Source organism: Apus apus, chromosome 1 (genome assembly GCF_020740795.1).
Source record: "Apus apus isolate bApuApu2 chromosome 1, bApuApu2.pri.cur, whole genome shotgun sequence".
Lineage (NCBI taxonomy): Eukaryota > Metazoa > Chordata > Aves > Apodiformes > Apodidae > Apus > Apus apus.
Genome location: NC_067282.1, coordinates 170,140,488 through 170,167,491, shown reverse-complemented (window position 1 = coordinate 170,167,491; position 27,004 = coordinate 170,140,488). Strand labels below are relative to the sequence as shown.

At 39.5% G+C, this 27,004-nt stretch overlaps 1 protein-coding gene across 1 annotated transcript in view; it reads right to left on the bottom strand.

Annotated features, from left to right (window-relative positions):
* GRIP1 (glutamate receptor interacting protein 1) overlaps nt 1-19,642 on the bottom strand; it is a 226,280-nt gene extending 206,638 nt beyond the window's left edge. The window contains exon 1 of the mRNA XM_051607939.1: nt 19,510-19,642. Within this exon, the coding sequence (XP_051463899.1) occupies nt 19,510-19,642 (133 nt within the window). The remainder of the gene's footprint in view (nt 1-19,509) is intronic.
* Nucleotides 19,643-27,004: the final 7,362 nt, after the last annotated feature.

Below are 27,004 nucleotides of genomic sequence, written 5' to 3'. Positions count from 1 at the left end.
AGCAGAGCAGGATGACCTTGGGTGTATTTCATAGACTAGTTTGGGTTGGAAAGGACCTTAAAGATCATCTAGTGGATGGAATTTTTAACTTCCTCCTAATTTTACAGCAAAGATTGATAAAAACAAGGACAACTAATTAAGCAGCTATACAAGAAAATCAGATAAATAAATGAAGAGAAAACAAAAAAAAACCAATGATCTTCAATATTATAATCTCTGCCTTACCACCCTGAAAATCTTGTACAAACATGACAGTGTGTACAAACCTAGAAATTATTCCCAGATTTCAGCAGAACAAAACAAAAAGATTTTTGAGCATCACTGAATTTATGGGGAACTCTAGAAAAGTATGGCTTAAAAAAAAACAAACACAAAAAACACAATTTCCGTTTTAGGTTTGTTAAACAGCCACACTGTAACATTTGATTGCATCTTTTTGAGATGAATTTTCTTGCTACATCCACCATTGAGACATTTCTCAGTAAAAGAAAAAAATTTTCCATAGTCACAGAACACTTTTAGTCTCCAGTGGCAGGAGTTTCAATGATAAAACAATATTATTTTGTAGCACACAACTGACTGTACTGCACTCTATTCATTCTTGCCTGCTGACATTACAATCATCCTCTGCATTGTCTGTATATTAATAAACCTCTCCAGGGTCTGCTTTTAATTAGAGATATATATATACACACACACATACCACACTCCTGGTTCTTACTCTTTTATTGGATAATTTTATTTAAATTAGTGTTCAAGAAGCAGTGAAAATCCTCACTCCATCTAGCAAGATTTCCTCACTACCAGCAAAAGCTTTGATTTCTGCTCACAGTGTCCATCACTATGACTCAACATATGCAAGAGCTGAACTTTAAGACCACAGAGAATACAAGGGAAGGAACTGTTACATCATTGCACTTGAATGCAAATCCAAGTGTTTCGGTTTGGTTTGGTTGTGGAGTTTTGTAGCATCAAGAGTGTTGTTTCTTCTTATTTTGGGGCCATAAAACAGTTCTTCACCACGAGCACACTGTTAAAGCCCTCCCGTACATTCAAGCAACACAATGATGCTGCATCTACAGCTCATCAGAAGTACACATCCAACCAGGTGCTGCATCCCAGCTGCCCCCTTCTCCAGCTGACTCCTGGGCAAAACCCGACTGGCTTAGGAACAGCAGCCCAGTTGTGGTCTATGCCCACCTATCAGCAGGTGCTGAGCACACATCAGATGGAAGACCAGCTACCCGGGGGGAAAGGGTGTGAGCTCAGTACTACAGCCAGAACAAAAAACACCTCTAGATTTGAATTATGCCTAATGAAAATACAAAGTCATCTGTAATTTTATTAGACTTAACTAGTAACCTTGTGAAGTCCTGGAGAATCAATGTTAAGAACAAAACCCATGGGGAGACAAGGGACATGCAGCTATACAGTAAAAGGAATTCTTTCATTACTTTAGGATATTGACTAATTTGGATTAGCTGTGATCTTTGCAGAAGTAAATGCAATCACTCTTGCCTACTTCAAAGGCCTCTTATTCAGGCCATGTTTCCACCAAGTCAAATCAATGTTTGTGTTGCAAAGATTTTGTACACTACTCATACAAGGTTGTGGGCAACTGTTCAGAGGCAGATGATGTTTCTAAAGAAACACAGAGCTTCTGGGAGATCAAGACATAACTAAGGAAAAAAAAATCACAGCCACCACAGATCCTACTGCTTTATAATTTACCTTTTTACGGCCTTTTTTTTTTTTTTTTATGCCAGACTTCTGACTATTTTGATCATCTAGAACTTCAGTTTTTCTTGTTTCTCCCCAGACTCTTCAAGCTGTGCAATGCAATTGCCATCTCTGACAGGAGAAGCTATGGGACATAACAAATGAATACAACCTGGCATTTTACCTTGAGCAACTCGAGTCCTCAAGGAAACGATGCTGCCTGCTGACTGAGAGCATAACATCTCTCTTTAGTCCCATTACAACACAGATCCTCTCAACACACTATCCCCACTGCCCAGAGCATCTTCCCTCAAACACCGGCTTGACCCACAAGCCTGTGGGAAGCCTGCTACCAAACCTGATGTATTGCAGCCTTTCTGACCTGTCTACCCCATGATTACAAGCCAGCTGCATTACGCAAATACTCACTACTAACATGTCTGCTCTATCATAACGCACTAGGTACGTGCCTCTCTCAGTACAGCAAATTATGAAGAAGCTGGAACAAACTTTCAGCAATTTAATGCTGCTCTAGAGAGCACTGCAAGCCACTCTAGACAGCATACTGTCCAGCATGTAAGTGGATTTTTAGGAAATTAATTATTTCTTTTTTCCCAGAAGGCCGGAAGACTCTTAAAATATCTCAAGTGTGTGCATGTGTACACCCACACACAGAGCAATTCACTGCAGTACAGCACTACCACCAAGAACACGCTACTAGAGAGAGACCCCTGTGAATGCAAACAGTTTGCTTCCTTCCCATGACCAGTCACGGAAAGACAAGCTGCAAGTTAATTTCAGGTGATTTCTATCGCATGTAGCTATCAGAAATTTCTTGCATTACAATTTAAATTCACGAACAAACAATCCATGCACACTTGCACACATGTATAAATAAGACACTGTATCATTCTTGAACGACTTAATAGTTAAATATGCAACTAATACAAACAAAATACATAGAAACCACCAAAGCAAATACTATCAGCCAACCTCACTATGCTAAAGGCAGCTCTCTGCAACCCAGACACCTTCCTTACAACATCTACTATTCCACTAGAGCAGCACAGGGAAGCCATGGGGGTAGTGACAGCAGGAGCTGATGATCTAGCCTTGCATGTCTGAATTCAAGTGTAAGAAGAAAAGCAATCTCCAAGTAAGATGTCAGTATGGGTTAACATGTTTAAAGCACTGCTTATAAGCACTGCTTGTAACAAAGTCCAAGCTCAAGAATTTGCAGCAAAAATGTCCAAAAAGGTGCTTTATCTTCCAGTGCACCAGCATCACTATTACATTACAGATCTCACTGTGTTAATCTTTAAGAGCCTGGAAACTCACATTGAGAGAGAGGTATGATAGCAATGCACAGATATATTCACTGACATTTAATATAGTCACTTTGATTAATTATTAAATCTCTGAAATGAACTTGGTGCTGAAAAAGCTTTTCAGAGGGTCCTGTATTCTCATTAGTAAATTAGCTTTACTCTCAACAGCTGGCATTAGTTGCTTGGAAATAATGACATTATTTAAGACATCTAAACACACTTCATTTAATCCACCAACCCCCAAACTGGTTTCCCCAAAACTGAGTCATTCCTGATTCAACAGATTTACTTATTTTTTGAATCCCCTACATAGCATAGCATTACATTTTCAAAACCAGCATCTTTGCAATCACTGAATTTACACTTAATTTCATCCAGTATACCCAGTCATTTTTAAAGTCAAAAGTAAGAAGTGTGAACATTGCTCAAAAATACAATTCAAATTTTACATCATATAACAACATATAAATATCTCTCTCACACAAAATTTCTACTCATATGCAATACACACAGGCATATATAACAGACAATATAAATTATTGAGGCTATCCAATCGGTCAGTACAGGAAAAGTCAGTGAATCAAAACACTAAATATATCTAAGGAAAAAACATAATTGCAAGGGTTTTTGTCTCCCTGAATTCATTAGGTGTTTCTTAAAAAAAAAAAAAAAAAAGCCATTTCATATGAACAGCCAATATTTAACCAGCATTAACAAGACAAGAAAAAAATGTCACAGCTACAAGCATTTTACAACTGTAAATAAACAGTAAATATATTTTGCTGACAAGAAGAATAAATTATTTTTGGTTTTGTTTCTCACAATTTCAACAAAACTTTTTTTTTCCTATAAATGTTTTAAAATGCACTCTTACCTAATTCTTCAGAATGTACCAGGTTAGTAATAGCAGGATCTGATTTGACCCAGTAAGACTAAAAGTAGGTGCTACTGCATCACCGATGCCCACCCACCTATGGAATTGTCAGGAAAGGAGATGAGGGAGAACTGGGGCTGGGCAGAAGCAGAGAAGCCACCTTGGTGCCAGACAGGCCCTGCCCACAGCCACCCTGGCAGCTGGAACCCAACTTTCAGTCCTGGTTTTGGAAGAAAAGCCAGGAAGCCCCACCAGCCCCTAGCGCCACCTGAACTAGGGCAGCTTGACATAACACCAACCTAGATGAATCTTCAGCTCCAAGCAGTTAGAAAAGCTAGGAAAAAACCCAGGTCTAATTCCTGGCCAAACATAGTCCCTCAACAGGCCAAGACAAGATGTGGCTGAGATAGCGGAAAAAGTTCTAGCTTCCTGCTGGACCTTGTTCATGTCTACTACAGCAGTGCTCCAAACCTGTTATTAATTTTATGCCATTCATCAGTCCACGTTCATTTAATTTTGTAGAAACAAATTTCATTCCTTCACATTCTTCAACATCTTAGTTTAAAATTAAATAAAGCAAGAAAGTGAAAACAAGTGTTCACTCTCTACAATAGTGGTCCTCCCACTGGTGGCTTATTAAAAATAAGTTTTCCTAACACAAAAATGCTGACATATTCTTTTTAGGCAGCTTTATGTCTTAGAATACTTCAAGAGAAGTTGTAGGCAAACTGACTTTTAAAAACAATTTCATAATTCTGCATCTTTGAGTGGCCCTATAGTTAAAGGCTATGTAAAAGTCACAAAACTTTTCCCCAGACTAGACTCACCATCTTGAGAGTGACACATGCTTCTCTGTACAGAAAACAACACACAGAGGTGGCAAGTCCATCTATTTGTATCCATTTGCACACTTCATTAAATCCTACATAGACAAAACTTCAGCATGTCAAGATAAACCAAATCACACACAAAAACCACTAAAGTTTTTGTCTTCACTAGGACTGCACCAAGGAGAAGATGGCCTGAGGTCAGGCTTTGAGTGCTAAGGTACATCTAGGAAAACAGTACTTATGCCTGCTAATGAGCAGAGATGAGCACAGAGTAAGCACTCTTGAAAAGCCTCCTATAAATCCCAGTGGAAACTTCCAGGCATCAGAAGATGTTTCAAGGTGTCTCCCCCTTGCTCCTGTAGAAGTGCAGCCCCCCACCCAGAGCAAGAAAAAGCAGAACTAAGTTACAGAATTAAGTTCTGGGATCCTTCTGGCAGGGCTGAGAACAGACATGACAGGGACCCTATGTCCTGTTCAGCGTGGGTCACACTGTCCTGTCTCTGGCATCTGCTCACCCACTGCCTCTGCTCCAAATTCCCACTGTAAACAGCAAAAATAAAGACTATCCACACAATTTTTAAAAGTAACATCAAAAAAAGTCAAAACTCCTGATTTTCTCCTACAATCATAATTCAAGAAATAACAATATATTATTTGCCTTATTATTTATCTGCAATTAGTAAGTATTTGTAAAAGAAATTGCTGGGTGCCCGCCCTTGCATGCCAAGTGCTGTCTATCAGATCACAAGCAACACAGAAGTATCTCCTCAAGGGGACAGCCTGGAAGGGAGATGTCCCCAACACATGCAATAAGGAAGATTGCCTTGACATGGATTAAATATTTAGTTTCTTATTCCCTATGGCAAAAATACAGAGCTTGGAAAATAATTTACAGATAGGAATGCAAAGATGTTTGAAGTGGTCATAACCTTTGAGGATACAGGAACTTTGCCTGTTATAGAGGTTGCTCTTTCTTTTTTTCCTCTCTCAACAATTCAAACAGGCTCATTGCATGGAAATGCATCTTATCTACATTTGAGGAGCAGCACAAGGGGATTTGGTACATGCTGTTCTTGGAGTAAGTTTCTGCTCAAAAGTTATCACAGCCAAACCGTGTATATACATGCACAAACACATTTGAGTTGAAATTTCAACACCAAGTGTTTTTTCCCCTAATCTTTGCTCTCATAGAAGAGGTTCAGAGGAGTGCTCATGCCCCACTACCAGGACCTTCACATAGCAAGAGCATTCACTCAACTCTGCAAATTACTTGAATGCAGACAGAGACCAAATCTTTGTATCCTTGTTCTGTGTAGTGACCTTAGGCTCCATACTGAAATTATTGTTTCACAGAAGCTGCATCTCAGAAGTCTGCGTTGTTGCAAGTTCTTCAGGTCTTGCTTTTCACACATCTAAAGAAACAATACTTAGCTGGTCTAGCAAAGAGATCAATACAAACACACAGCTAATCTTGTGCTGTTTCAAATCTTTTACACCCTAACGAAATACCTGAAGCTTCTACTTGCATTTTCTACATACATGAACAGACGTGCTTAGCTCCTGTCCAAAATTCAGTCTACAACTTCAGCATCCCCACTGGCCTTCATACCAAAGGAAGCACACATTAATTTGCTTGGATTCTGTAAGAGTAATTGGATTCCATACACTAAAGAGCAGCAGTCAGATCTTTCTCTAAAGCTCCACCTGAAAGCATTTTCCTCCAAGTGACTAAAATGAATAATAATAAAAAAGTCCCTGTACTTGACAGGCAATTTAACATTTACTACAATACATCTATCTACTTCAGTTTTTGCTTCAATGGAACAGCATTTTGGGGTCAGTGTTAAATAAGCCTCACTTTTTTTCCTTCCCCCCTCCCTTCCCTCTCCTCCCTCCCAGCAGCATTACGATTTTAAACATTATTAATACAGGTTAAAATTTTAAATTCTAAGTGAAGCCTCATGTATAAAAGATACTGTCAAGAGTAATTGGTTTTTTCAAAGAAAACAAATCAGCAGTAAACTGTATTAATCAATTATTATTGAATTCTGTGCTCCAGGCTAGTGGTTCCTGTCAACAGTGGTCCCTCAAACCCAGGTTTTCCACTTCAGCTTTAATGAACAAAGTTGAAATCATGCATTGAAATGAAGTAAAGCAGAACTAATCAACTGGCTTTGTTTTTGAAGTCTGAACAATTTCACTCACAAACCAAGATGCAAAAAAACTGTGCATGCTTACAAATTACCTCAGAGGAAACAATCCAGGGATGCTGATCACTCAGGCAAAATACCCTTTTATTTCTTCTAGGAACTGGAACAGAGTGCAGGAACACAGCACAAACATTTGGAAGAAACTCTTAGAATTACTCTTTTACTCTGCCCATACACACAATTTTCTTTAGGGTTCACTGCTACAGACCCTTATATATCTAACCTTCAATAGTGGGACTACTCACACTAACGGAGTTCCTCTCATGACCAGCATTTGCAGGACCAAATCTTTGGCTGGCCTACAGGAAGGCAAAGGCGAGACAATATAAAGCCTCACAAAAAACACTGTCAACTCTACAACTCTGCTTGATAAAACAAATACCAACCCAGAAAAGTGCAATCACTGCAGACAGATTTTTGAAAGCTTTTTCTGTGCAGCAGGTATAAATAAACAATAAATAAACAAATAAATCTTCCTATGCATTTTAAGATGCACAGAAAAATATGTTCAAACCCAAGACCACAATCTTTGAATAACTCAGCTCAATTTGCAGACACAAAGACTACATGTGAACTCCACTTCCTCTGCTTTTTCCCCAGACAGCTTCCTATTCACTTTGGTTTTTTGACCTAGCCTTAAGGCATCCCCAGTGGCCTCAGGTCAAGTCTAAAGACAGGCAACACATCTCAAACTCTAGACTATTCTGTCACATCAACAGATGACCATCCTCCCGGTTTGCTGAGCAGCATGTATAATTCTGTTTAAATAAATAAGTAGAAAGAGCAACTGGCAGTCACAATAGTAGTAATTTCTGCTTTTAAAAACACATACTGTAGGCCATGAGCAGGAGTTTTTCACTTTGTATTAATATGGGACACACAAATGTATGCATCTATCGTTTTTAGTAAAACAAAAACACACAGCTCTCGCTTGTATGAGGGTTTAATGACTGCAGATGGGATGTCTTACCTTTCTCCCCTTCGCAATATGATTTTATTACAAAAAATGTGAGAAAAAAATCTTCATAACATAGCAAATTTATGAGGCACTGTGTACCATGGCTGTACTTGTCAAGTGTTTCAAAGTACTGCAGGGTATGTGAAGAGAAAGGAGTTCCAGGCTTGTAATACAGGAATTTAATGAAATTTCCACTTTGGAAAAACAAACCAGTAAAACAGGGTCACTCAATTGCTCAAGGCCCAGTTGAAAAATTAAATAACTATATGCATTAGTAATGGGGAATAACGAAAAAAAATAAATATTAGCAAAACATGCCACAGTACACAGCAAGCAGAATGCAATACCAAAATGTCAATTCTCTCATTTAGATATCAGCACGTAACCTCTCCCCCTTTGCTGCGGTTCTTGTTACTACATTAGACTGGACTTTGAAAAGGGACATATTTTCCTGATTCCAGAAGGTGAAATCGGAGGCCTAGAGACAGATAATCCATTCAGTGATCTCCCATCGCTAATTGTTTCCAATCACTGCTAAAGCAATCAAAAGAACAATTCAGGATAATTCACATAGCTATTACAAGTTTGGAAATATTGCTGGTTTCTCAGCTTCTTTTAAAGTTTAATTTACCTGTGTGTTTAAAAAATACAAATTGCTACCAAGAAAATATGAACAGTCTTTATAGGAACAATTTTAATTGCTTAGAGAAGCAATTAAAATGAGAAGTGTCCATGAGTGTTTATTAATTACCTTCTGTAGGTTACTTTAAATCTTTCTTCTTATTTGTACATGTCCCCATATCACATGGTGGTAGTTTACGTATCTCTGAGGCCATAAAGCTGCTGCTACTTATGATCCATTAATTAATCATCTAAGACATAACTTCCTAAGTTATGAAGATTTAAAAGGCCTTTTATAAAAAAAAATGAGATCACTAACCAAAACTACATTTTCCTTACCTGCAAATGCACTGATAATTTACCAATGCATAAAATACTAACATATTGAAGCTATATAAGAATTTGTTCCAAGCAATTGCTTTCACAGAATTTTAAAAATTGTCTTAATTAAATATTCTGAGAAAGATAAAGGGTTTAGGCATTTTCCTTTCATTAAATATATTTTCATACAGTGGAGCAGAATTTTACTTTGGCTACCTTCTCTACTCATATTGATGTAACCTCCTGAATAATCATGCCACCAGCACTTCATTTTTGTAAGAGACTTAAACCAAGAGCTAATAAACTTCTGTCATTATCTATGAGGAAGAAAACAACCTACTGTGAATAGGCATGTGGCTGTAAAAAGCCCAATTATCTGTACGGTACAAAGGACCACCAACTCTGGGCTGTAACTAGAATGGCATTCAACAGTTTTGCTCAGTCTCTGGAAACAATCCACATGACACAATCCGCCCTACAAAATCCACAGCCATTTAGATTCCTTACAAGAGCCCAAGATGAGAAGTAGTAAAAAAAACAAAAGACAAGACATGAGAAAGGAGCACCGTTTTCTAGCCATCTGAGAACAAACCACAAACAATGAACTGCAGCAGACAAATCAAGCTACTGGTTACAAAATTATAACATTCAGCGTTTTCTCTGTCCCTTGGGATATGCTGAGGAGTGGCAGTATTTTAAAGGGATGGCTGAACTCTTTCCAGTAAACAAACTTCTCCCTCCCTGCTTGTAGGGCAGAGCTGGGCATTCCCTGCCTGAATGAGCCAGCAAAGATAGATACAATGACTGGGAGAGCAGAGGGATGTTGTCAAACCCACTACACATCTAAATATAGACTTAGAGCTTTGTAATTACATTTAGAGAATACCAAGAAAAAGGTAAGCAAATCATCAATGCCCTATGCTTGAGAAGGCTTGTCTCTTTTTTCCAGGCAGGGTATGGCACAAGTGAACAGCAACAGATTTAGAGTCACAGAATTGTCAAGGTTGGAAAAGACCTTCAAGATCATCAACTCCTACCACCACTCAACAGAAAAGCTGTGTTCCTGCTTTCCAAATTGTAAATATCACCAGAAGTATTCAGATTTACTGACAACACACCTGAGAACTGGTGCTGCTGGCAGCACTTTGCCAGAGATCCAAGCTCTCTCCCAGCTTTCCTTCAAAGGCATCTTCTCATTGCTCCTAAACTAGGCTGTCAGATGCAACATCCCTATCAACAGTGTGGAAAACATCACTTTTGATTTCCAAGCACAGCTCCTGCCATGACTCATTGCTTTTTCACTACACAACTTCACCTCAAAGACTACCAATGGGGCACAAGTAGCAGGTCATCAGGGCTTCACATTATTTTCTACTCTCACCTGCAGAAAGCAAGGGCAAAAAGCTAGTACCACTTTGTATTTAGAATGTGCATTTGTGTCCCGTTCATTTTTACTGCATTTGTTTGAGATACATTGTTAAACCTTTTTTCTCTTTTTTTAATAGAGATGCTCCCAGCTGAAAGCAGAGCAACAAGGTGTACTGTTGAGGGAATTTTGCCCTCTGGGAGACAAATACTGTTACCAAAATAACATAGACCTGAGCAGCCACAAAGCTTGTTAAACGTACCCAAAGGGACCATCTGCGAACAAATTTGAAAACACACTTTTGTGAGTTAATTCTTCACATGGTCTCTGTGTATATTTGGTTTCACTTCCTTTTTGTGGTTTCATGCAGACAGTATCTCCCCCAGAGATGTCTTTAATCACTGCTCTGTTTTCCTTTCTGCCTTCCACAGTCCTTTTTTCTTCCCCAACCAAAGTTCCTTTTCATAAAATCACAAAATAATTGCGGCTGGAAGGGCTCTCTGGAAGTCCTCTGGCCCAAGTCCTCTGTTCAGAGCACAGCCACCTTTGAAGTTTTATCTACCTCAATTAGATAGGATCAGGGTGCTTTGCAGCCTTGTTCCGTTAAAGATTTGAATGTTTCCAAAGAAATTTATCATTTTCCCATAAATATCATCTTCCATCTACTTTGTCCTCCTCCCCTCTACACCCAAGCATGTATACACAGGTGTTACAAGCACCAGGGCTACACCTACAAGCCTAATTTTGACACCTGGAAACCCATCTCTGATGGCCTATCTTAAGTGTCAGCTTTATGTAAAAGACCATGGTGTCGGTGTGCCTTACACAGGAGGATCCCAATTTTGTATCATGTTTAGCAAATACAGAACAGGCTGGATAAATCTGAAGGGCTTGTTTCTTGCTGTCCCTCTGTGGGACTGGAGGAACAGAGCGGCAAGGTCCTCCATACACTGCAGATTCCTGCAGGGTGGTGACATCTCACACCTCCTCTAGCACCCTGCTGCTCCTGTTCATTTTGGCTCTTCACTTGGCCATCTTTCCAGCTCTCCTCAATGCCTCTTATCACCCATTCAAAGTGTCCAAGGACAGCAGAAGAACAAGCAGTATTCCTCCCTCCTCGGTCTCTCAAGCTGCCTGTGGTGTTCGCAGAGTCAAGGACTGAACTAGCAAATGCACTGAAGTGCTGCACGTGTGTGATCAGATCTTATGGCCGTTCACCAACATTTACTTTTGCCATCTTAAAGCCAAGGATATTTTGGTTCATTTATATATAACTATGCCCATAACCTGCTGTTATGGGATTTTCACTGTACCCTAAAACTAAAGAAACTGCTGCTCCATATCCTCTACTACATACATATAGACACACTCCATTACCAAAAGCAAACTGCAAGCACCAGGTTTAAGAATTCCTGGCAAGCCTCAATTTAGCTTCCTTTTGCATAGGCATTATAATACAATCTTTAATTACCTGATCTCCTACAAACTTGTCTCATTTAATCCCCAAGAGAAATTAGTTTAAGCACCTGAAAAATTATTCAAGACCTTGTTTTCCTTTCGTTGCTCAAAGTTTAATTCCATGGCTTAGCTCCCACCTGCTATTCAAGCCCTTCTCTCCAGACAGACATTACTTTTTTCCGAGCTCTTCCATAGTGCTCACCACTGCAGCATTTGAGAACTTAGCAAACACTAATCTCATAGCATACCAGTGATGGAGAGGTACCATTAACCTCATTTCACAGGTGGAGAATCAGAGCACAGGGAGATTATCATCAAAGGTATGCAATAATTTAAAGGCTGCAGCCCAAGATGCCTTACGGCTGGATTTTCAGAGTAGTTAACCTTACGTAACTTTTTATATATACAAACCATACTTCCCTTGGCGTGCTAAAACAACTTCTGCCAGATGTCTGCCAATTCAAGCTTTCAAGTCAGGGAAAGAAGGGATGAGACCCAATGAGAAGGGTGGTGGGAAGGCCAGGCACAACGCTGCACCAGGACTCTGCACAGCCTCCACCATGCACTGAATCCATCACAAGTGCCACAGAAAAATGAGCAAATGGCCCTTCATTAAGCACTCCTTACAGGGGAGCCACATGTAAGTTCTACAGGCATCCTAGCTCTACAGCCTTTTAAATTTGAGTAGATTCCCCCAGAATTGCAATTGTCTTGCATGCTGATTTGTGTGTAATTTCCTGTGTTTCAGAGGGAAACTAGAAAATAAAAAAAATCTGAAGTATTCAAGTGTCTGGGTGATCTGCAGTCTGGTTGTCACAGTCCAGCCATAGTGAGCACCCCTGCTATTTTCTGCTGAAAAACATTAAAATTACCTACTGATTTCTGCACATATAATGAGGACTACCAAATTTGTCTTACACAAATACTACCTACAGTAAACAGGTGTTTATATTCATGTTGATAATTATATCTGCTGGCATGCCCTGCTGAAAAAAACACAATAATCACGCAATAAATGTTTAGAATCTCATCAGCAAGGGACTTACTTTGTTCGTTCCTTCTTTGTTCCACTACTTGTTTTAAGTTTTCAATTGGAACAGAAAGCCAATATTAAAACTGACACCTCAGTAGTTGCTTTTACCTGTGTCTTTAATCTTAGTTCATAAAACCTGATGTTTCATTCACTTCACAGTATGCAAGCGGAAAAAATAATCACATCGCTACCTGATCACACTGTAAATTGATGAAGCCATTATTAAAATGATGAGCTTGCATATCATTTCAGGAAGTGGGAAATCCAGATCTCTCTAATTTTCATTGTTTGAACCTGAATATCATATAATCTAGATACTCTAAAATATAAAGGGTATCAAATTCTAACCACTGAAGGTATAACCTCATTCCAACAGCTACTGTAAGAGAAGGAAGATCTATAACAAATAAATCACTTGAGCAGGGAAAATCAAGATCTTTAATAAATCAGTAAAGAATTGGACTGAAAAGTAAATTAAAGAAAAGTAACACAGAAATCGTACATGCGTAATTGCTAGCAGGGAGAAGTGTTTACACTTCAGGCAAAGAATTATGTAACTCAGGTCTCATTATTTCAGTGACTTTAAATAAATAAGCTGTTTTCTCTTAAGAAACTCTAAAGCAATGTTTTACCATCCACATTCTGCACTGCCCCAAGAGTCTAAAGGCCACCTGTAGAAGAGCTACAAAGGATAATTTAAAAAAAAGTAATCCTATTGCTAACAAACTTAAACTGGCTGTTGTACTACTGCTTAAGGGGCAGGGCGAGTAACACTTCTGTGTCCTGTTTCAAAGATAACAAAAATGTTTCAGCAAAAAGCAGTACACACTTGCATGGCTAGAAGAAAGGCACAGCTCCAGCTTCCTGTAGGGAACCTTACAGGCTCAGGTGTCTCCCTGAAAGACCTAGCAACTGGCTATCAGGCTAGTGCACACGTAAGAACAACAATTTAATTACCATTGAATTTATATAAACAACATAAAGTGGCTAAAGCCACTTCAAACAGCTTAAGCATCTGCAAACACGAGTCCCATCCCAAGACTAATATAAAACAAGACAGGAGTATATTAAGATTTTAATATATGCGTATTTCTTATGGGCTTGGAAGACCAAAGTAATTTAATGGGATGGTCAAGAGCTCCTAACAGGCACCTTTTTATAACTCATTCCTATTAGTTTGCTATCCGTAAAATGAGAACAGTATGTAATTCTTCTCCACCTCTTCAATTAACTTAGAAAGGATACCATCCACTAATGACCATGACAAACAAGATGGAATGACCTCCAAAACACACACACAGTTCATAAGAAGTCAAGCAACCCTTTAACAGAGAATGGCCATCATGAAATACAAAACTCTACCTGATGCAATGATGAACTGTTTAAAAAAACCCAAAGCTAACACACATGAAAATGGAAAAGCAACAGAAACAGCGTAAGAGTACAACACCTTTATCTAAAGTGCTTGAATTTTCTCCAAAATGAAAAAACACTGTAATTGGCATCTGCACAGGGGAAGAATAGGCTGGAAGTGGATGCAGAGAAAACAGTCACTTGCTATCACTTTTGCTTCATTCAGAAATCTCTGAATGGAAAAGCTGACACTGTCTGTCCCAGCAGTAAAGCTCAAAGACAGTCCCCTGCCTGGCCTGTGAACTGACACTGGATGGTGGCCCTGTGATCACAGAGTCTCTCTGGACATGGGCATGACATCCCATTTCTGCTGAACTCATGGTGTTGGGAGTCATCCAGACTTCAGGAAAAAAGTGACTTATGGAAAACAAACAGTAATACAGAAGAACTATAATGGATTAATGAAAATCTCAGGGTTCAATAATAATAATGAAAAATCATTACGCAGAAGGAAAGAAGAAGCTTTAATAAATCCTGGATATTTTTTAAAAGATTAATTTAATTGTGTTTTCAAGGCCTGTCATATTCTCTGCTCAGGTTAAGAAGCCTTTTTTCTTGCAGCCTGCAACAAATGTACTACTATCTTTAGTTTCAATGAAAGCTGAGATCTTACTGTACTGACGTAACAAGATCTGGGATAGAAGGAGAAATAACAAACCCCTCCCCCACACGCACACACATCCAATTAAACTGCAAACCAGCAACACACACTCTTTGTAACATCAAAAGCAATTGTCTTGCACTCTTCATCATTAAATCAACTAGCATCTCTGCAACCTGAGCTACAGACATTCAATGCCCTTGTCAACATATTACTCATAAAACCATTGACTCTTCTACAACCCCACTCAACTTTTTGTACACATTTATAAAATGGAGAAAATCTTGACAGGAGTGATGCTGTTAGACCGTAGCATCGAAAAGCCACAGGCACATCACTTCCTTTGGTGTGCTATCTTAGTGCTATTTCAGTACCAAGTCTCTTCTATCAATATTTAATACAGCTTTAAAGCCACCCAGGGTATGAAATGCAAAGATATTTGTTAGTAAGATTTTGTCAGCTGAGGGAGTTTCTGCACCAGAACATTGAGTTGTGTGGGAGAATAATGCACAAGCAGAGGTTTTTCTGCTGACATCACCCCAAGTAACACCCATCAAAGACCCAATATTAATTTTAACTAACTATTCCCAGAATTCAGTCAACAAAGAGGACATCTTAAGCTTACAGTTATATAAAACTTTTAGGTTTTCTTTTTTGCCTTATTTGCTATGCTATATGGAAGTCAAACGCCTCACCTTCACTTTGCAGTGATGAGACAGGGAGAGAGAAAGGGCAGTTAATGGAAAGAAGGGAAAGACCATCACATGCATTTTGGCAGCAAATTCAAAGAGGCTGATGTCTTAAAACTGAGGAACCAGATGACTCTCACACAAGAACTGTGGAAGAAATAATAAAGGGCATCACAGTGAAAAACAATACATGACATTACTGCAGATACACTATGGCAGACTGCTTTGTCTAAAATATCAATGCTCTTGTCAAACAATATATACTAGGCCTTGACAAAGGACAGAAGAAAATTATTCATGGGACCCTGAGCAACTAAGTTGAAAGGTCACAGCTAAGAATATGGGACTTTCAGTGTAGGGGTAGTTTACTAGAAAATTTTTTAAGCATTGCATTTTAGGATCACTTTAATATTTTCATTCCATCAGCACAGAAAATAAAACCCTTTTGCCAATGAACTATGCTGCTGACATCATGCTGGGAGGAACAACATAAGAAGAAAAACCAACAAAAACAGGGTATCTTTCAGGAAGAGATGGATGACAGAAAACAGAAGTAACACAAATTAGACAAAATTTAACAGTGAGCGTTCACAGCAGTGCACTCTGGACCTGCATGGGCAGGTCATGATAACCACATTTCATGCGGTATGTGAGGTTCCAAAATCAGTTGAAATAAACCCCAATCCTTCCAAGTGTTTTACAAAATAAAAGACTCGGCACTGAAATCTGAGTGGGATCAGGGGGAGGGGAAGGAAGGGTTTTGTGTTTGTTTTGGTCAGAGTTGACCAAATGAGGCTGGATCCCAAAAACACCTTCCCACTCAAGATGAGGCTGAAACTCAAAGGTCTTGGCAAAACACCCCGACTTCAGCCAAAGGACATATGCCATTTTTGGGAGCATTGCAGGCAGCTCTGCCACACAGCATTCCTGATGTTCACTATCAGCCTTGGTAATAATTTTGTCACGCAAAGCCTGAGTGGAAGGTTCAATGGCAGGGCTGTATCGCTGAGCAAGATATATAAAATGCTTTTTAAAGCATTCCATGCAATAAGCACCAACTTGTCTGAGTAGGTTGGGCAGCAATTTCATCATCCATTATGTTCACACTGCAAAGTCTCACTGAAATGAGTAGGATGTCTGCACTACTCACATTAATAAGTGTTTGTGTACCAAAATTATTGTTTTAGTTATTCTAGCATTACATAGCACAGAGACTCTTCAGAAAGATAGGAGAGCTGATGTTGCATGTCAAAACAAGGATACCCATTTAACTGAAACCAAATAGATTAAATGTCCAAGCAAAAAGACATCTGACTCGAGAGCTGGGTCTCTTTCTTTTCCCAAGGGAGCTTTAGGCAATACTGCATCTTCTTTTCATCCAGCTGCATCCCAATATCAGAGCTAATGCTGTCTTTCATGAGAAAGATTCAGGAATAAAGATGTTATACCTAACAGCAGGAGACACAATATCCCAATATACAGATACAGCCGGGGTAAGGACAAACTAAAGTCACCTTTTTTTCCCATGATTCCCAGAGGCCTATTCTATTTTTAACTTTGTTTTATTTCTGTCTGATCCTCTGGTTAGGGTTGTAGTTTCTGCATTTTTCCATTATTTCTGCCTCCAAACAACACTCTAAGCAAAACCACAAATGGCAACTGGGGGAGGGACAAGGGGACAGGGGGAGAGAGTAACAAACTCGAAGTGATTGGCTCAGACAATTTTCAAATGCACTGGCTAATTAGATATAACACTCATAAACAATGGTGGAGGAGGGATGGACAACAGTGCAGAGAGAGGAAGCTAAATCTGAGAAAGCTCCAACTTTGTTCAGTTGAATGAACAACAGGTTTTTTATTTCATTAGCTCTAAAAATCATACCAATAAATACGATCTTATTCTCAAGCATGCATTCTTCTAAGCATACAAATACAGAAGAAATGGCTATTAAAAGCTCTGCAATGACTTTACATTTGCACTGTAAACAGCGTAACACCGGACCATAAATAAAATTAAATACGAAATATTTAGTTGTCTGCATTACATGAAATTCAGCTTCAAGAGGGCATTTTTACTAGGACCAGTGGTACCTTTTCACATCTTGTACATTCCTTTTAAGTAGGTACCACACCTATCCAACTAAAACAGTGACATGGAAAGACCAGACAAAAGAAGCCCTTGAGGAGCAGCCGTGTGCATTGTGGTACCTGTATAAAGACTCCACAGCTGAAATCTTCTGTGACATGTTTTGTTTAAGCAACTGTGAGAAGTTGTGAACTCCTTCTGCATTCAACTCCAGAGGACTGTGCACTATGCTGACCATTTATCTGAGTAGTACAATCACTGTTGTAAACACCACTTCAAAATCTGAGACAGATTCATTCAGTCTGAAATACTTAGGACCTCCAGAGGCTGAAGCATGTACTATCCTTTTATTTTCTGAGTAGAATAAAATTAAAAACCTATTAGACATTTGGCTCAATCTTAGTGCCTTACAATAACACAAGAGTTATAATTTTATTATGACAGTTCTTGGAGGAGTTTTGCTTTCTTATTTAAAAAGCCTCCAACAACTACAATCAGCTGGGGAAACATTTTGACATACAGCTTTGATACATTCCTTTTGATTTTTGTATTAAAGAAAGAAAAAGTTAAGTGCTTTCACTAGCATGTCTCATTTTCATATTTTTCAGTGCGAAGTAGACTTAAAATTTTTAGTTCTTATGTAGAAAGTTCTACAGTCATATGTTACCTGTTACAACTGTATGGCCCCTCAAAATAGGTCTTTTCTTTTAAGAACTCAGTCTTAACAACACAGATGAATTATGAGATTATCAGCATGGTAAATTTCCTTAAAAACAGAAAGAGATCAAGGTTGTATTCAGGAGGAACCCAGTAAACAACCAAACACTCTACATGAGCTCACTTTTAGAGATAGGCAAGCAGGGTCCACTCAGAGAAAACTAAGAGGAAAATCTGTTGCTTCCTAATTTTCCCCCGAGCACAGCAGTACTCAGGTGCTGTAAGGCACAATCACATTCAGAATTTTGTCTTAAAATAAGTGCAAGGCTCTTGTCATTTGTTTCAGCACAGTCCACTGTAAATAAAGCCAAATGATACAAAAAGATCCCAGCAGCCAATCACATAGTACAGAACAACAAAAGAAAGTGCAACAAACTGCTCAACAAAAGGCACAACTCCACTGCAAAGCTCCCAAACCACTGGTCAGAAACCTCTTAAAAAGGTAATTTCTGTGCATGACTGGTTCTACTGTCAACACCTTGCCCTGACAGTGCTGCTCAACCCCCAGGGCATGAGCTGAGCACAATTTTCCTCTCACCAACCCCGTGGGCATGTCCTCTCCTTTGGGACAAGCCCAAAGCAGCTCCAAAGCTGGACAGGTACAAAGGACAAACCCTAAGGAGCTGCAGCGAACAGCACACAGTTTGCACAGAGACTTCTGAGCTGGCGGTTTATTTGGGTTTCAGGAGAGCTGCTGTTGTCACATGAGTGCAAGTGCGCAAAGCTAACCACTGAATTCTTCATGAGTGGTCCTGGACCCCCAGCGAGGAAGCAATCCACTTGAGTTCCTACTGAAAAGAGCAGGTCACGGAGAAGGCTCAGGGGACAGACTCTTCCTTGGCAACAAACATTAACCATCAACTTCAACTTAAAATGAGCGATCGCTGCCTTTATAGAGCTTTAAAAAAACCCACTGTGCTGCTTTCTGAATGCAGTCTAAAAGGGCTACTGGCCACCCTAAAGCTTCTCAACACAAAGTGCCTTAACAAAAGGTTTCCAGCAGTCAGACTCAATTACCTGCACCTGAAATCTTACCCGGGCTGGCAGACAGACTCCGCTCACTTTGAGAGCAGCCGTACCACTTCAGCTGCTTTGTATTGTTCATCAGCAGTCGCAGCCAGATAAAGCCTTAACAGGAACCAATGTTTTATAATACTTGCATGAGGCTCAGATTCCAGCAAACAAGGGGTATTGTTTGCCATTTGGGGGTTTTAGGGTTTTTTAAAATCTTAAAAGCATAGCATTTATCACCGCCAAGCAAAATGAGGTTATGCTAATTACTTACTTCGAAAATGCTCTGAGGCATAATAGTAGACATCCTCATAGCCCTCATGGTAATCCTCTTCTGGCCGGTACTTTTTGCCTTTTCTTCTTCTCGACCTTCTTATCTGCCTGACAAAGCCCAAGAAGCGCTCCATCTCCTTCCTCAGCAGCTCCAGCCAGCACCCCCTTCGCCCTCAGCTTCACAAAGAGCTGTCCCAGCATGAACCAACCGCAAGCACCAGAGCAAAGCTGCAGCCTCCCACCAGCCGCTCTGCTACCATTAAAAAACCCCTCCCTTATCTCAGCTGTGACTAGAAAGCATATTGTTTTCCCTTTACAAACAAGCAATAAAAAAAAAAAGGGGGGGGCTGGACCTTATCAAATCTACTGACTGGCGTATTTCAATGTTAAAATAAACAAAGGAGGAAAATACGGGAGGGAAAGGAGAAAGTCAGGATTTCAGGCAGTTACTAAACAGCAGAGGACAGAGTTGAAGAGACCTGCCTGCCAGGGAGGGGAAGCCCAGCACTGAGATCTCCCCGTCCTGTGTCTCCATCATTTGAAGAGGGGCTGGGAGGCGGGGATAGATCTTAGTCAATGGATTGAACCATATCTCAAGGCAAAACAGGTTTCATTTGCCAGTTAAACGCTGCCCCCGTATTTACCCAGGCACAGGCTCAGGAGCCCGTTTGATTTCATTTGTTGTCAGAAGAGGAAACGAGTCAATCCCTTTCTGGCATCACATATGCCGGATGAATAAATAGCAAAGTGGTTTAATCCATACACACAGCCCACTCATGGGCAAGTGTGTGCTGAATGTGTTAATTGGAGCAGCAGGAAGAAAGCTTGGCAGCTGTTAAAAAATGACACATATACCCACTGGGCATTAGTGTATTCTAGGCAATCACTGCTAGATCTAAACATCAAAAGGCACTCCACAGACAGGTCCCTCATAGAGCTGGCCAGGCGAGATGGCAATAGGCAAACAAAGGAAGCGACATCACGAGCACACCCCAACAATACTTGTTTAAAATCCCAGCAGAGTTTTAAAAACTTAAAAATTAAGGCATGGCAGACTATCTTTTGCACAGGATGACAGGAGCAATAAGCTTGAAAAGGCACTGGCTTTTTTCCTTTGCTATGTGCCTGAATCCCACACGCATTCCCTAAGATAAGACTGGAATTTCATCCTTGTTTCTGATGAAGTTTCCTTCACGCAAAAGCACAAAAGCAGTGTCTGCTTGAATCCTATCACACTGACATCTGCCATGGGGATTTTTTTTGTAATCATGCTTCCAGAAGCCAAGTGAGGTCTCTAGTCCAGCAGGATCTCTCCTGTCTGCTGGCACAAGTCAGGGATCAATCAGTCACCCCAGTCAAACCACATGCTGAACACAGTCACTTGCACCCATGCCCTCAGGAGATACCATTTTGCACCTGTGAGTGGGAGGAAGTCAGAGGATCTTCCTGTAAAACACATTTTACAGGATCATCATCTGGAAAATGAAGAGCAAGGCAGAGGTGGGATTAGTTTCTGGTGACAGAGACACTTCAGTGAGTCATTATTTCGAAAGAGCAAAGCAGATAAATTTATTTAAAAATGTACAAGTTAAAAAAAAAAAAAAGGACTACAATTCATCATTGTTTCAACAGAAGTACCCACATATTGAGCAGAACTGAGCTGGAATTTTTTAGTTTTGAAACACTTGAAAGCTACTAGTAGAGGTCTGGTACATGTGCTTTCTGAGGGTCCTAAAACAAACACATACTGAAAGCAGGCACTGGAACTCTTCCAGCTTCCTAGGTATTTTAAAACACTACTGTCACAAAGCCACACCCATTTTATCCATATAAGCTCAAAAAAACCTGGATGCACCTACCAAGCTCCCCACAGGAATAGAGACTCATTCTCCTTGACCTTACCAGCCCTTGCTTTTCCACTGTGAAAATGCAGCCACTGTCATGAGCAGATGAACACCCCAAGGGCACTACCAGTATTTAGTGTAACTTTTATAAGGAGGTTGTGTTTTACTACAAGTCTGTTTTTATCATACAGCTTTCAACTTCCAAAGGGTAAAGACCTTAGAGGAATATTACAGGCACATTACCAAAAATAAAAAAAGCCAATAAAACTTTTTATATGGATCTTTAAGAAGTTACCACTGTATGTTATAAAGGTTTCAATTTATATGACTTTCCATGCTCTGCCACCAAGCAGCACAAACATTAGTATCATGAAACATGAAAACCAAACAGCCTACAGCAAAGGCAGCACTCCCTTATTTCAGAGAAGGAAATGATGTTGTGATGTTTTATTTGCTCCTGTAGAGCATTCTCCCCAACAGATGTGCAAAAAGTTAATTGTAAGTGTCAGAAACACACACCTCGAACACATAAGTCTTGCAGCCAGCACCATTTCTCAAAGTTAAATTATAAAGTTCAATTCAAAATGATACAGCTACATTTTGAAACACAGAAAACACAGAACTTTCTTGCTTTTAAACTTGGCTTCCATCACGCAAACCTGCCCTTCTCCAGCACGGTGGTTGCTAAACACACTGCTGCAGCAGGCGCTTCTGCTGGAGAAGTGGCTCCCTTGGCCCCAGTGCACCCCATGGAGACTTCTGTGCTTTCCATCCCAAGACCAACACAGCAAATAGAGACAAGGGAGCAACCAAATGACCTCAACTAGCACCACAGGCACCAGATATAGTACACTAAATATCTGAGCATTTTCTACAGAGAAGTGATCTATATTTGGGCTAATTTTGAGCTTTGGAAAGCATGTCATTACCTTGCACAATGGACTTTCCCTTCTCTTCCCTATGCTCATGAAGTGCATCGCCCAGGTGCATTACACACATTTATGGCTAATTTAGTAAAGCCAAAAAAATTGCATTAAACGGTGTTATTGATCAGTGCTCAAGGTAATAACTCCCATGTACCTTGTATGTAATGCGTGAAGGGGCTGAGAGGAAACAGTAGCACTCCTTAGGTTCAAGCTCTGCTGCTCTTTATCATCTCCCACCAACTACTACTGTGTATAACAGCAGGCTCCATCCCCCACATCAAAGGTGCAGAAGCAGGTGTTGCCCATAGTTTCTAACACACAAGCCAACAGTCTTGCCAGCACATAAATTATACACCTGTTTCCTTTTGCATGGATATGAACAGCAGGGACAAATAATTTCATCATTTATACATACATATTTCAACCTAGAACAAGCTGAGCTTTTGAAAGGATTTTCCCCACCCTGAAATACTTTGGTATTCGGGGCAATTCAAAGAGAAGGAAATACCTTAACTAAGGGCAATTTTGTTACTTATCAACAGGACTTGGAGCACGACGTGGTTTAGTACACTATAAAGATTTCTGAACAAAACTTGTGTTTCATATGCATTACATACTACCTCCAGTGCTTTACTGCAAACACTGGAGACATGTCATACCTGTAAATATTTTATCATAGTCCTACTTTCAAAGGTATAAGCAGAGAATTCAGTTTCACAAACAGTTTACTGTAGTTTAAAAAGCCACAAATAAACAGTTAACTACCGCTTTCCCCACTGCTCAGGATTCACCATTCTGTACCTTCTTGTGGTGAACAACACATTCCTTCACAGAAACAAACACAGCTCTTGCAACCTTCTGCTTGAAAAGGAACAAAAAAGCAGGAACATAACAGATGCATACCACATTTCTAGAAAGGAACATTGATTTTTATGGGAGGAGCTGAGAACAAAAAAGAATGATGGGAGGAGCAGAAACAACCGTTAGCTTTCAAATTTATGAAACGCAAAACATCAGAGGTGACAACGACTTCTATCCCTCAGTGACCAAGAGAATAGGATAATTATGCCCAGCAGGCATAAAATGAGGTGTCAGATGATATTCTGAAGCTCTCTCTGAATTAGAATTTCTGCTGTTATTGCCACAACAGAAGTTGCAATGTAAATATATCTCAAGCTCTTTGGCTCATCTTCTCTCCACGAATGTGCCTACTCCAATCAAAGCAACTGCTTTATTGCCATTTCCAAGATGGCTTCCTTAGAAGAAGCAAAGACTGTCATGCTATCTCCAGCATGCTTTGCATAATAAAAATTTTGCCAAGTGACACCAAGTAGATAATACTTACATTCTCCGTTCTGATAACTAATTTGTTTTAGAAGAATCTTCATCAAACTGGATCTGTCCCAGGTCAGTGACTTACCAAAAAGACTTCACGGCAGTAATAAAACAAATATACCATTAAGACACTGTCCTTCTCAAATAGTTAAGCTGAGGCATAAATGCTTTTGCAGCCATGGATAATTTTTAGAAGACAGCTGTCAGCATTTAAGCTTTAACTTGCCTTTGTACTCACAGCAAAGGTTAGGTCTCTTAACATGTAAAACACCTGCATTTAACATTTTACTTGCACAAATTTAACTATGCAGTTATCGAGCTATCGTTTCATGGGTGACATATCTATTTCCTACAGCACCTTTTCTAGTATTTGGGGAAGGCAGTAGGAAACAGTTTGGTATCCAAGGATAAGCCACTAAAGTACTAAATATTTAACAAGGATTTCTTTTTGAGTGGGCTTGCAAAAATGATGCTTTGAAAGGAGAGCCTGTATATGAAGCACACCTCTCTACTGCTTCAGATCATAAAACCAGAATGGAACCTGCACGAAATATTAACCACTCTGAACAGATATTTTGCATCCTGTTCATCATTATGTCTGTGTTTGAAAAAAAACAAAACATTTTAAATGGAAGAACCCTCTTGTGTCTCCCTCTGCTTCTCTGGGCCGCCACTAAAAGCTGGGGGAAGAAACACTCCCTGGGAAGCAACCGTGCAAAAGAGCAAACAACAGCAGCCACAGGGACCCACATGCTCCAGGCTACTCTCTCAGAAAAAAACCCACAAGATTATAAATGCACAATACAAAATTTGAGATTAAACAGTTCTTGGTGGTTGACTCAATAGAGAAAACATTCTTTCCCCTTCTCCCTCAATGCCCCCAATCATAAAGATACAGCAAAACTCAAAAGGGAAGAAGAGACCATTATTTCTCTGACTGTCTTTCAGCTGAGGGATGTCTTTGATAATCTGCTGTCGTTGTTTCCGGAGACTAGCAATAATAGACAAAGGAACTATTTCCTTTCTTCATCTTACAGTATCATCTTGCCTGACCTTCCAGTTTATCAAGAGCAGATGTTTGTTTTACGTGCCATAATTGCTCATGTTAAGGCTGCAATTTTTCATTCAAAATTCACATTCAAAATCCTGGTGTAAAATCTAAGCTTATCTATTTGAAAATTACCAAATGCCTGGAATTAGCAATCTATTAAGCACTGTAAGCACATATGTTGCATACATGCAGAAGCAGGGCCATGTAAAAAGTCAGTATTATGTGGAAGGAGCAATTAGCAGCCCACCACCCCCCCGAGGTACCACAGTCCCACCTGAAACCTCTATGTCTGAAGGAAGTTCCTGAACACAGGTTCTGTGCTCTTCCTAAAGTGGCCTGGAGACACCATCAAAAGCATACTTTTAATATGTTATTACATTATTGGTTTGCTCTGATTTTAGTGCATGACACCCAGTTTCACAAGTCATTCATACATTCTTCTTATTCATTGCTCACATACAATCATAGACCCCTGCTTCCTCCTGCTTCTGAATTAAAGAATGCAAGACTTAAGAGCTGGAGTTCAGTTTTTCTGTCACCTAGCTGTAAATTAACTGGCAAATCATTTGTTTGGGTTTTTTTATGCCAGTGGGGACACACATTTTCAAGAGAGACTTGCAACTGCCAGCATATACTTGAAGGAGTTCTTAATTGTATTTTATCTCATATATACATTATTTTGTATTAACATTTCCAGTGGTTTTGCTTTTTGCAACATTTTCTCAAATTTAAGTGTGCACACAATCCATGAATGTCAATGCAGTGAATAAAGTAGACCACAAAGGATACAGGAAGAGGCTACATTAATTTAGAGGGAACTGGAGGGCTGCTTGTGGGTTTAATACAAGAGCACTGCTTCTTGTCTGTGGAGAATGTTGAGAAATCTTTGTGGTACTGTTTTAAAAGGGTCACTTGTCAAGCTGAATTTCATGCAGAATGTGTGCTTCAGGGAAAAGAAGCTTCCCCCCCCCCGCTTCATTTCAGCTGAAACAGTCTGCATACATTCTGTTTTTCTCCTCTTTCTAGCCTTCTTGACTTCAAATAAGTGACTGATTAGAATACATGAATATGAAGAAAAAAAAGTTAATTTGACCACTACCAAGGAAATAAAGCTAAGGTAAAATTAAGCACAAAAAAAGTTTGAGTTTGCTCCATATTTTGTGACACCAATAATCATAAGCTAAACAGAGTACTACTCTAACGATATTTAAAACCCCTCAAGGGCTGAAGCAGTAGACTGATATTTTTAAATACTAAAACTAGAACATAATTCTTTGAGAAGTCTGAATTAAAGGTGTTTTCATACGTCTAAAGAAAAGCAGCAAATGGCTAGAGGGAACACTACCAAGATTTTGCATACTGTGTCTGCACAAAATATCTCTCAAATCAACTATGAAATACATATGGAGAAGTGGTTTCAAATATGGATATGATTTTAACTCCTCACGGAGTAAAAAAAAATAATTTGTATTTCCCTAATTTTCCAGTCTCAAAAGCTGCAGATTTCAATTCTAACCAAAATTAAAATGTTCATAGAGCAGTGGAAAGAAAGAATAATTAATTCATGAAATTACAGCTCACTAGAACAGAAGTACCTAGGAAATGCATTAAATGAAGCTCTTGCATAAAAAAGCATCAAAATATTTTCTTAAGTTGCACAGAAGACTACACAAGGTACAGGTTGCCATCAAACCAGGCTGAGGTAGATGGGGTTTCATAGTTAATGGACAGTGGAAGACTGTGATGTGAGCAATGAGCTTTAAATACACACATACACACACATGTTCTCATAGATTATACTGCCCTACTTCCATGGACACAGAGAGGTCTTCTCTTAAAACACAAAGGATCAGCATGATACACACTAGAAAGAAGCAACCTTCAGGTGCCATTTCATATAAATCCTCCTGTCTGCTCATCTTCTGCCTTGTATCAATTCTCTGTATCAGAGACATCATATGGAAGATTTAGATTTACAAACTCTTTGGTGCACAGGAATGTCTGTACTCCTCGGCGGCACCAGAACAGGTGTTCTACGTCTTCTCATGCTAATACTTTATAAGAATAACCATCTGGGAGCAGGGAAAATGTTATGTTTCATTATTGAAAACATCCACCGGTCATGTGTTGTTCAGGTCTCTGATCAAGGAATTACTGCAACAAGAAACTTTCGTAATGTGTTCAATAAATTGAAGGAGCAGTTATAAGTAATAAATGATGGGCAAGAGGAAAGAAATCTGACAGGGAAGACTGTTATTAGGAAACTGGAGCAATTAAAAAGCCCATCTGGGGAAAAACACAGGCATCCAGAAAGTGATTTGTATCCTGAAACCTGTATGC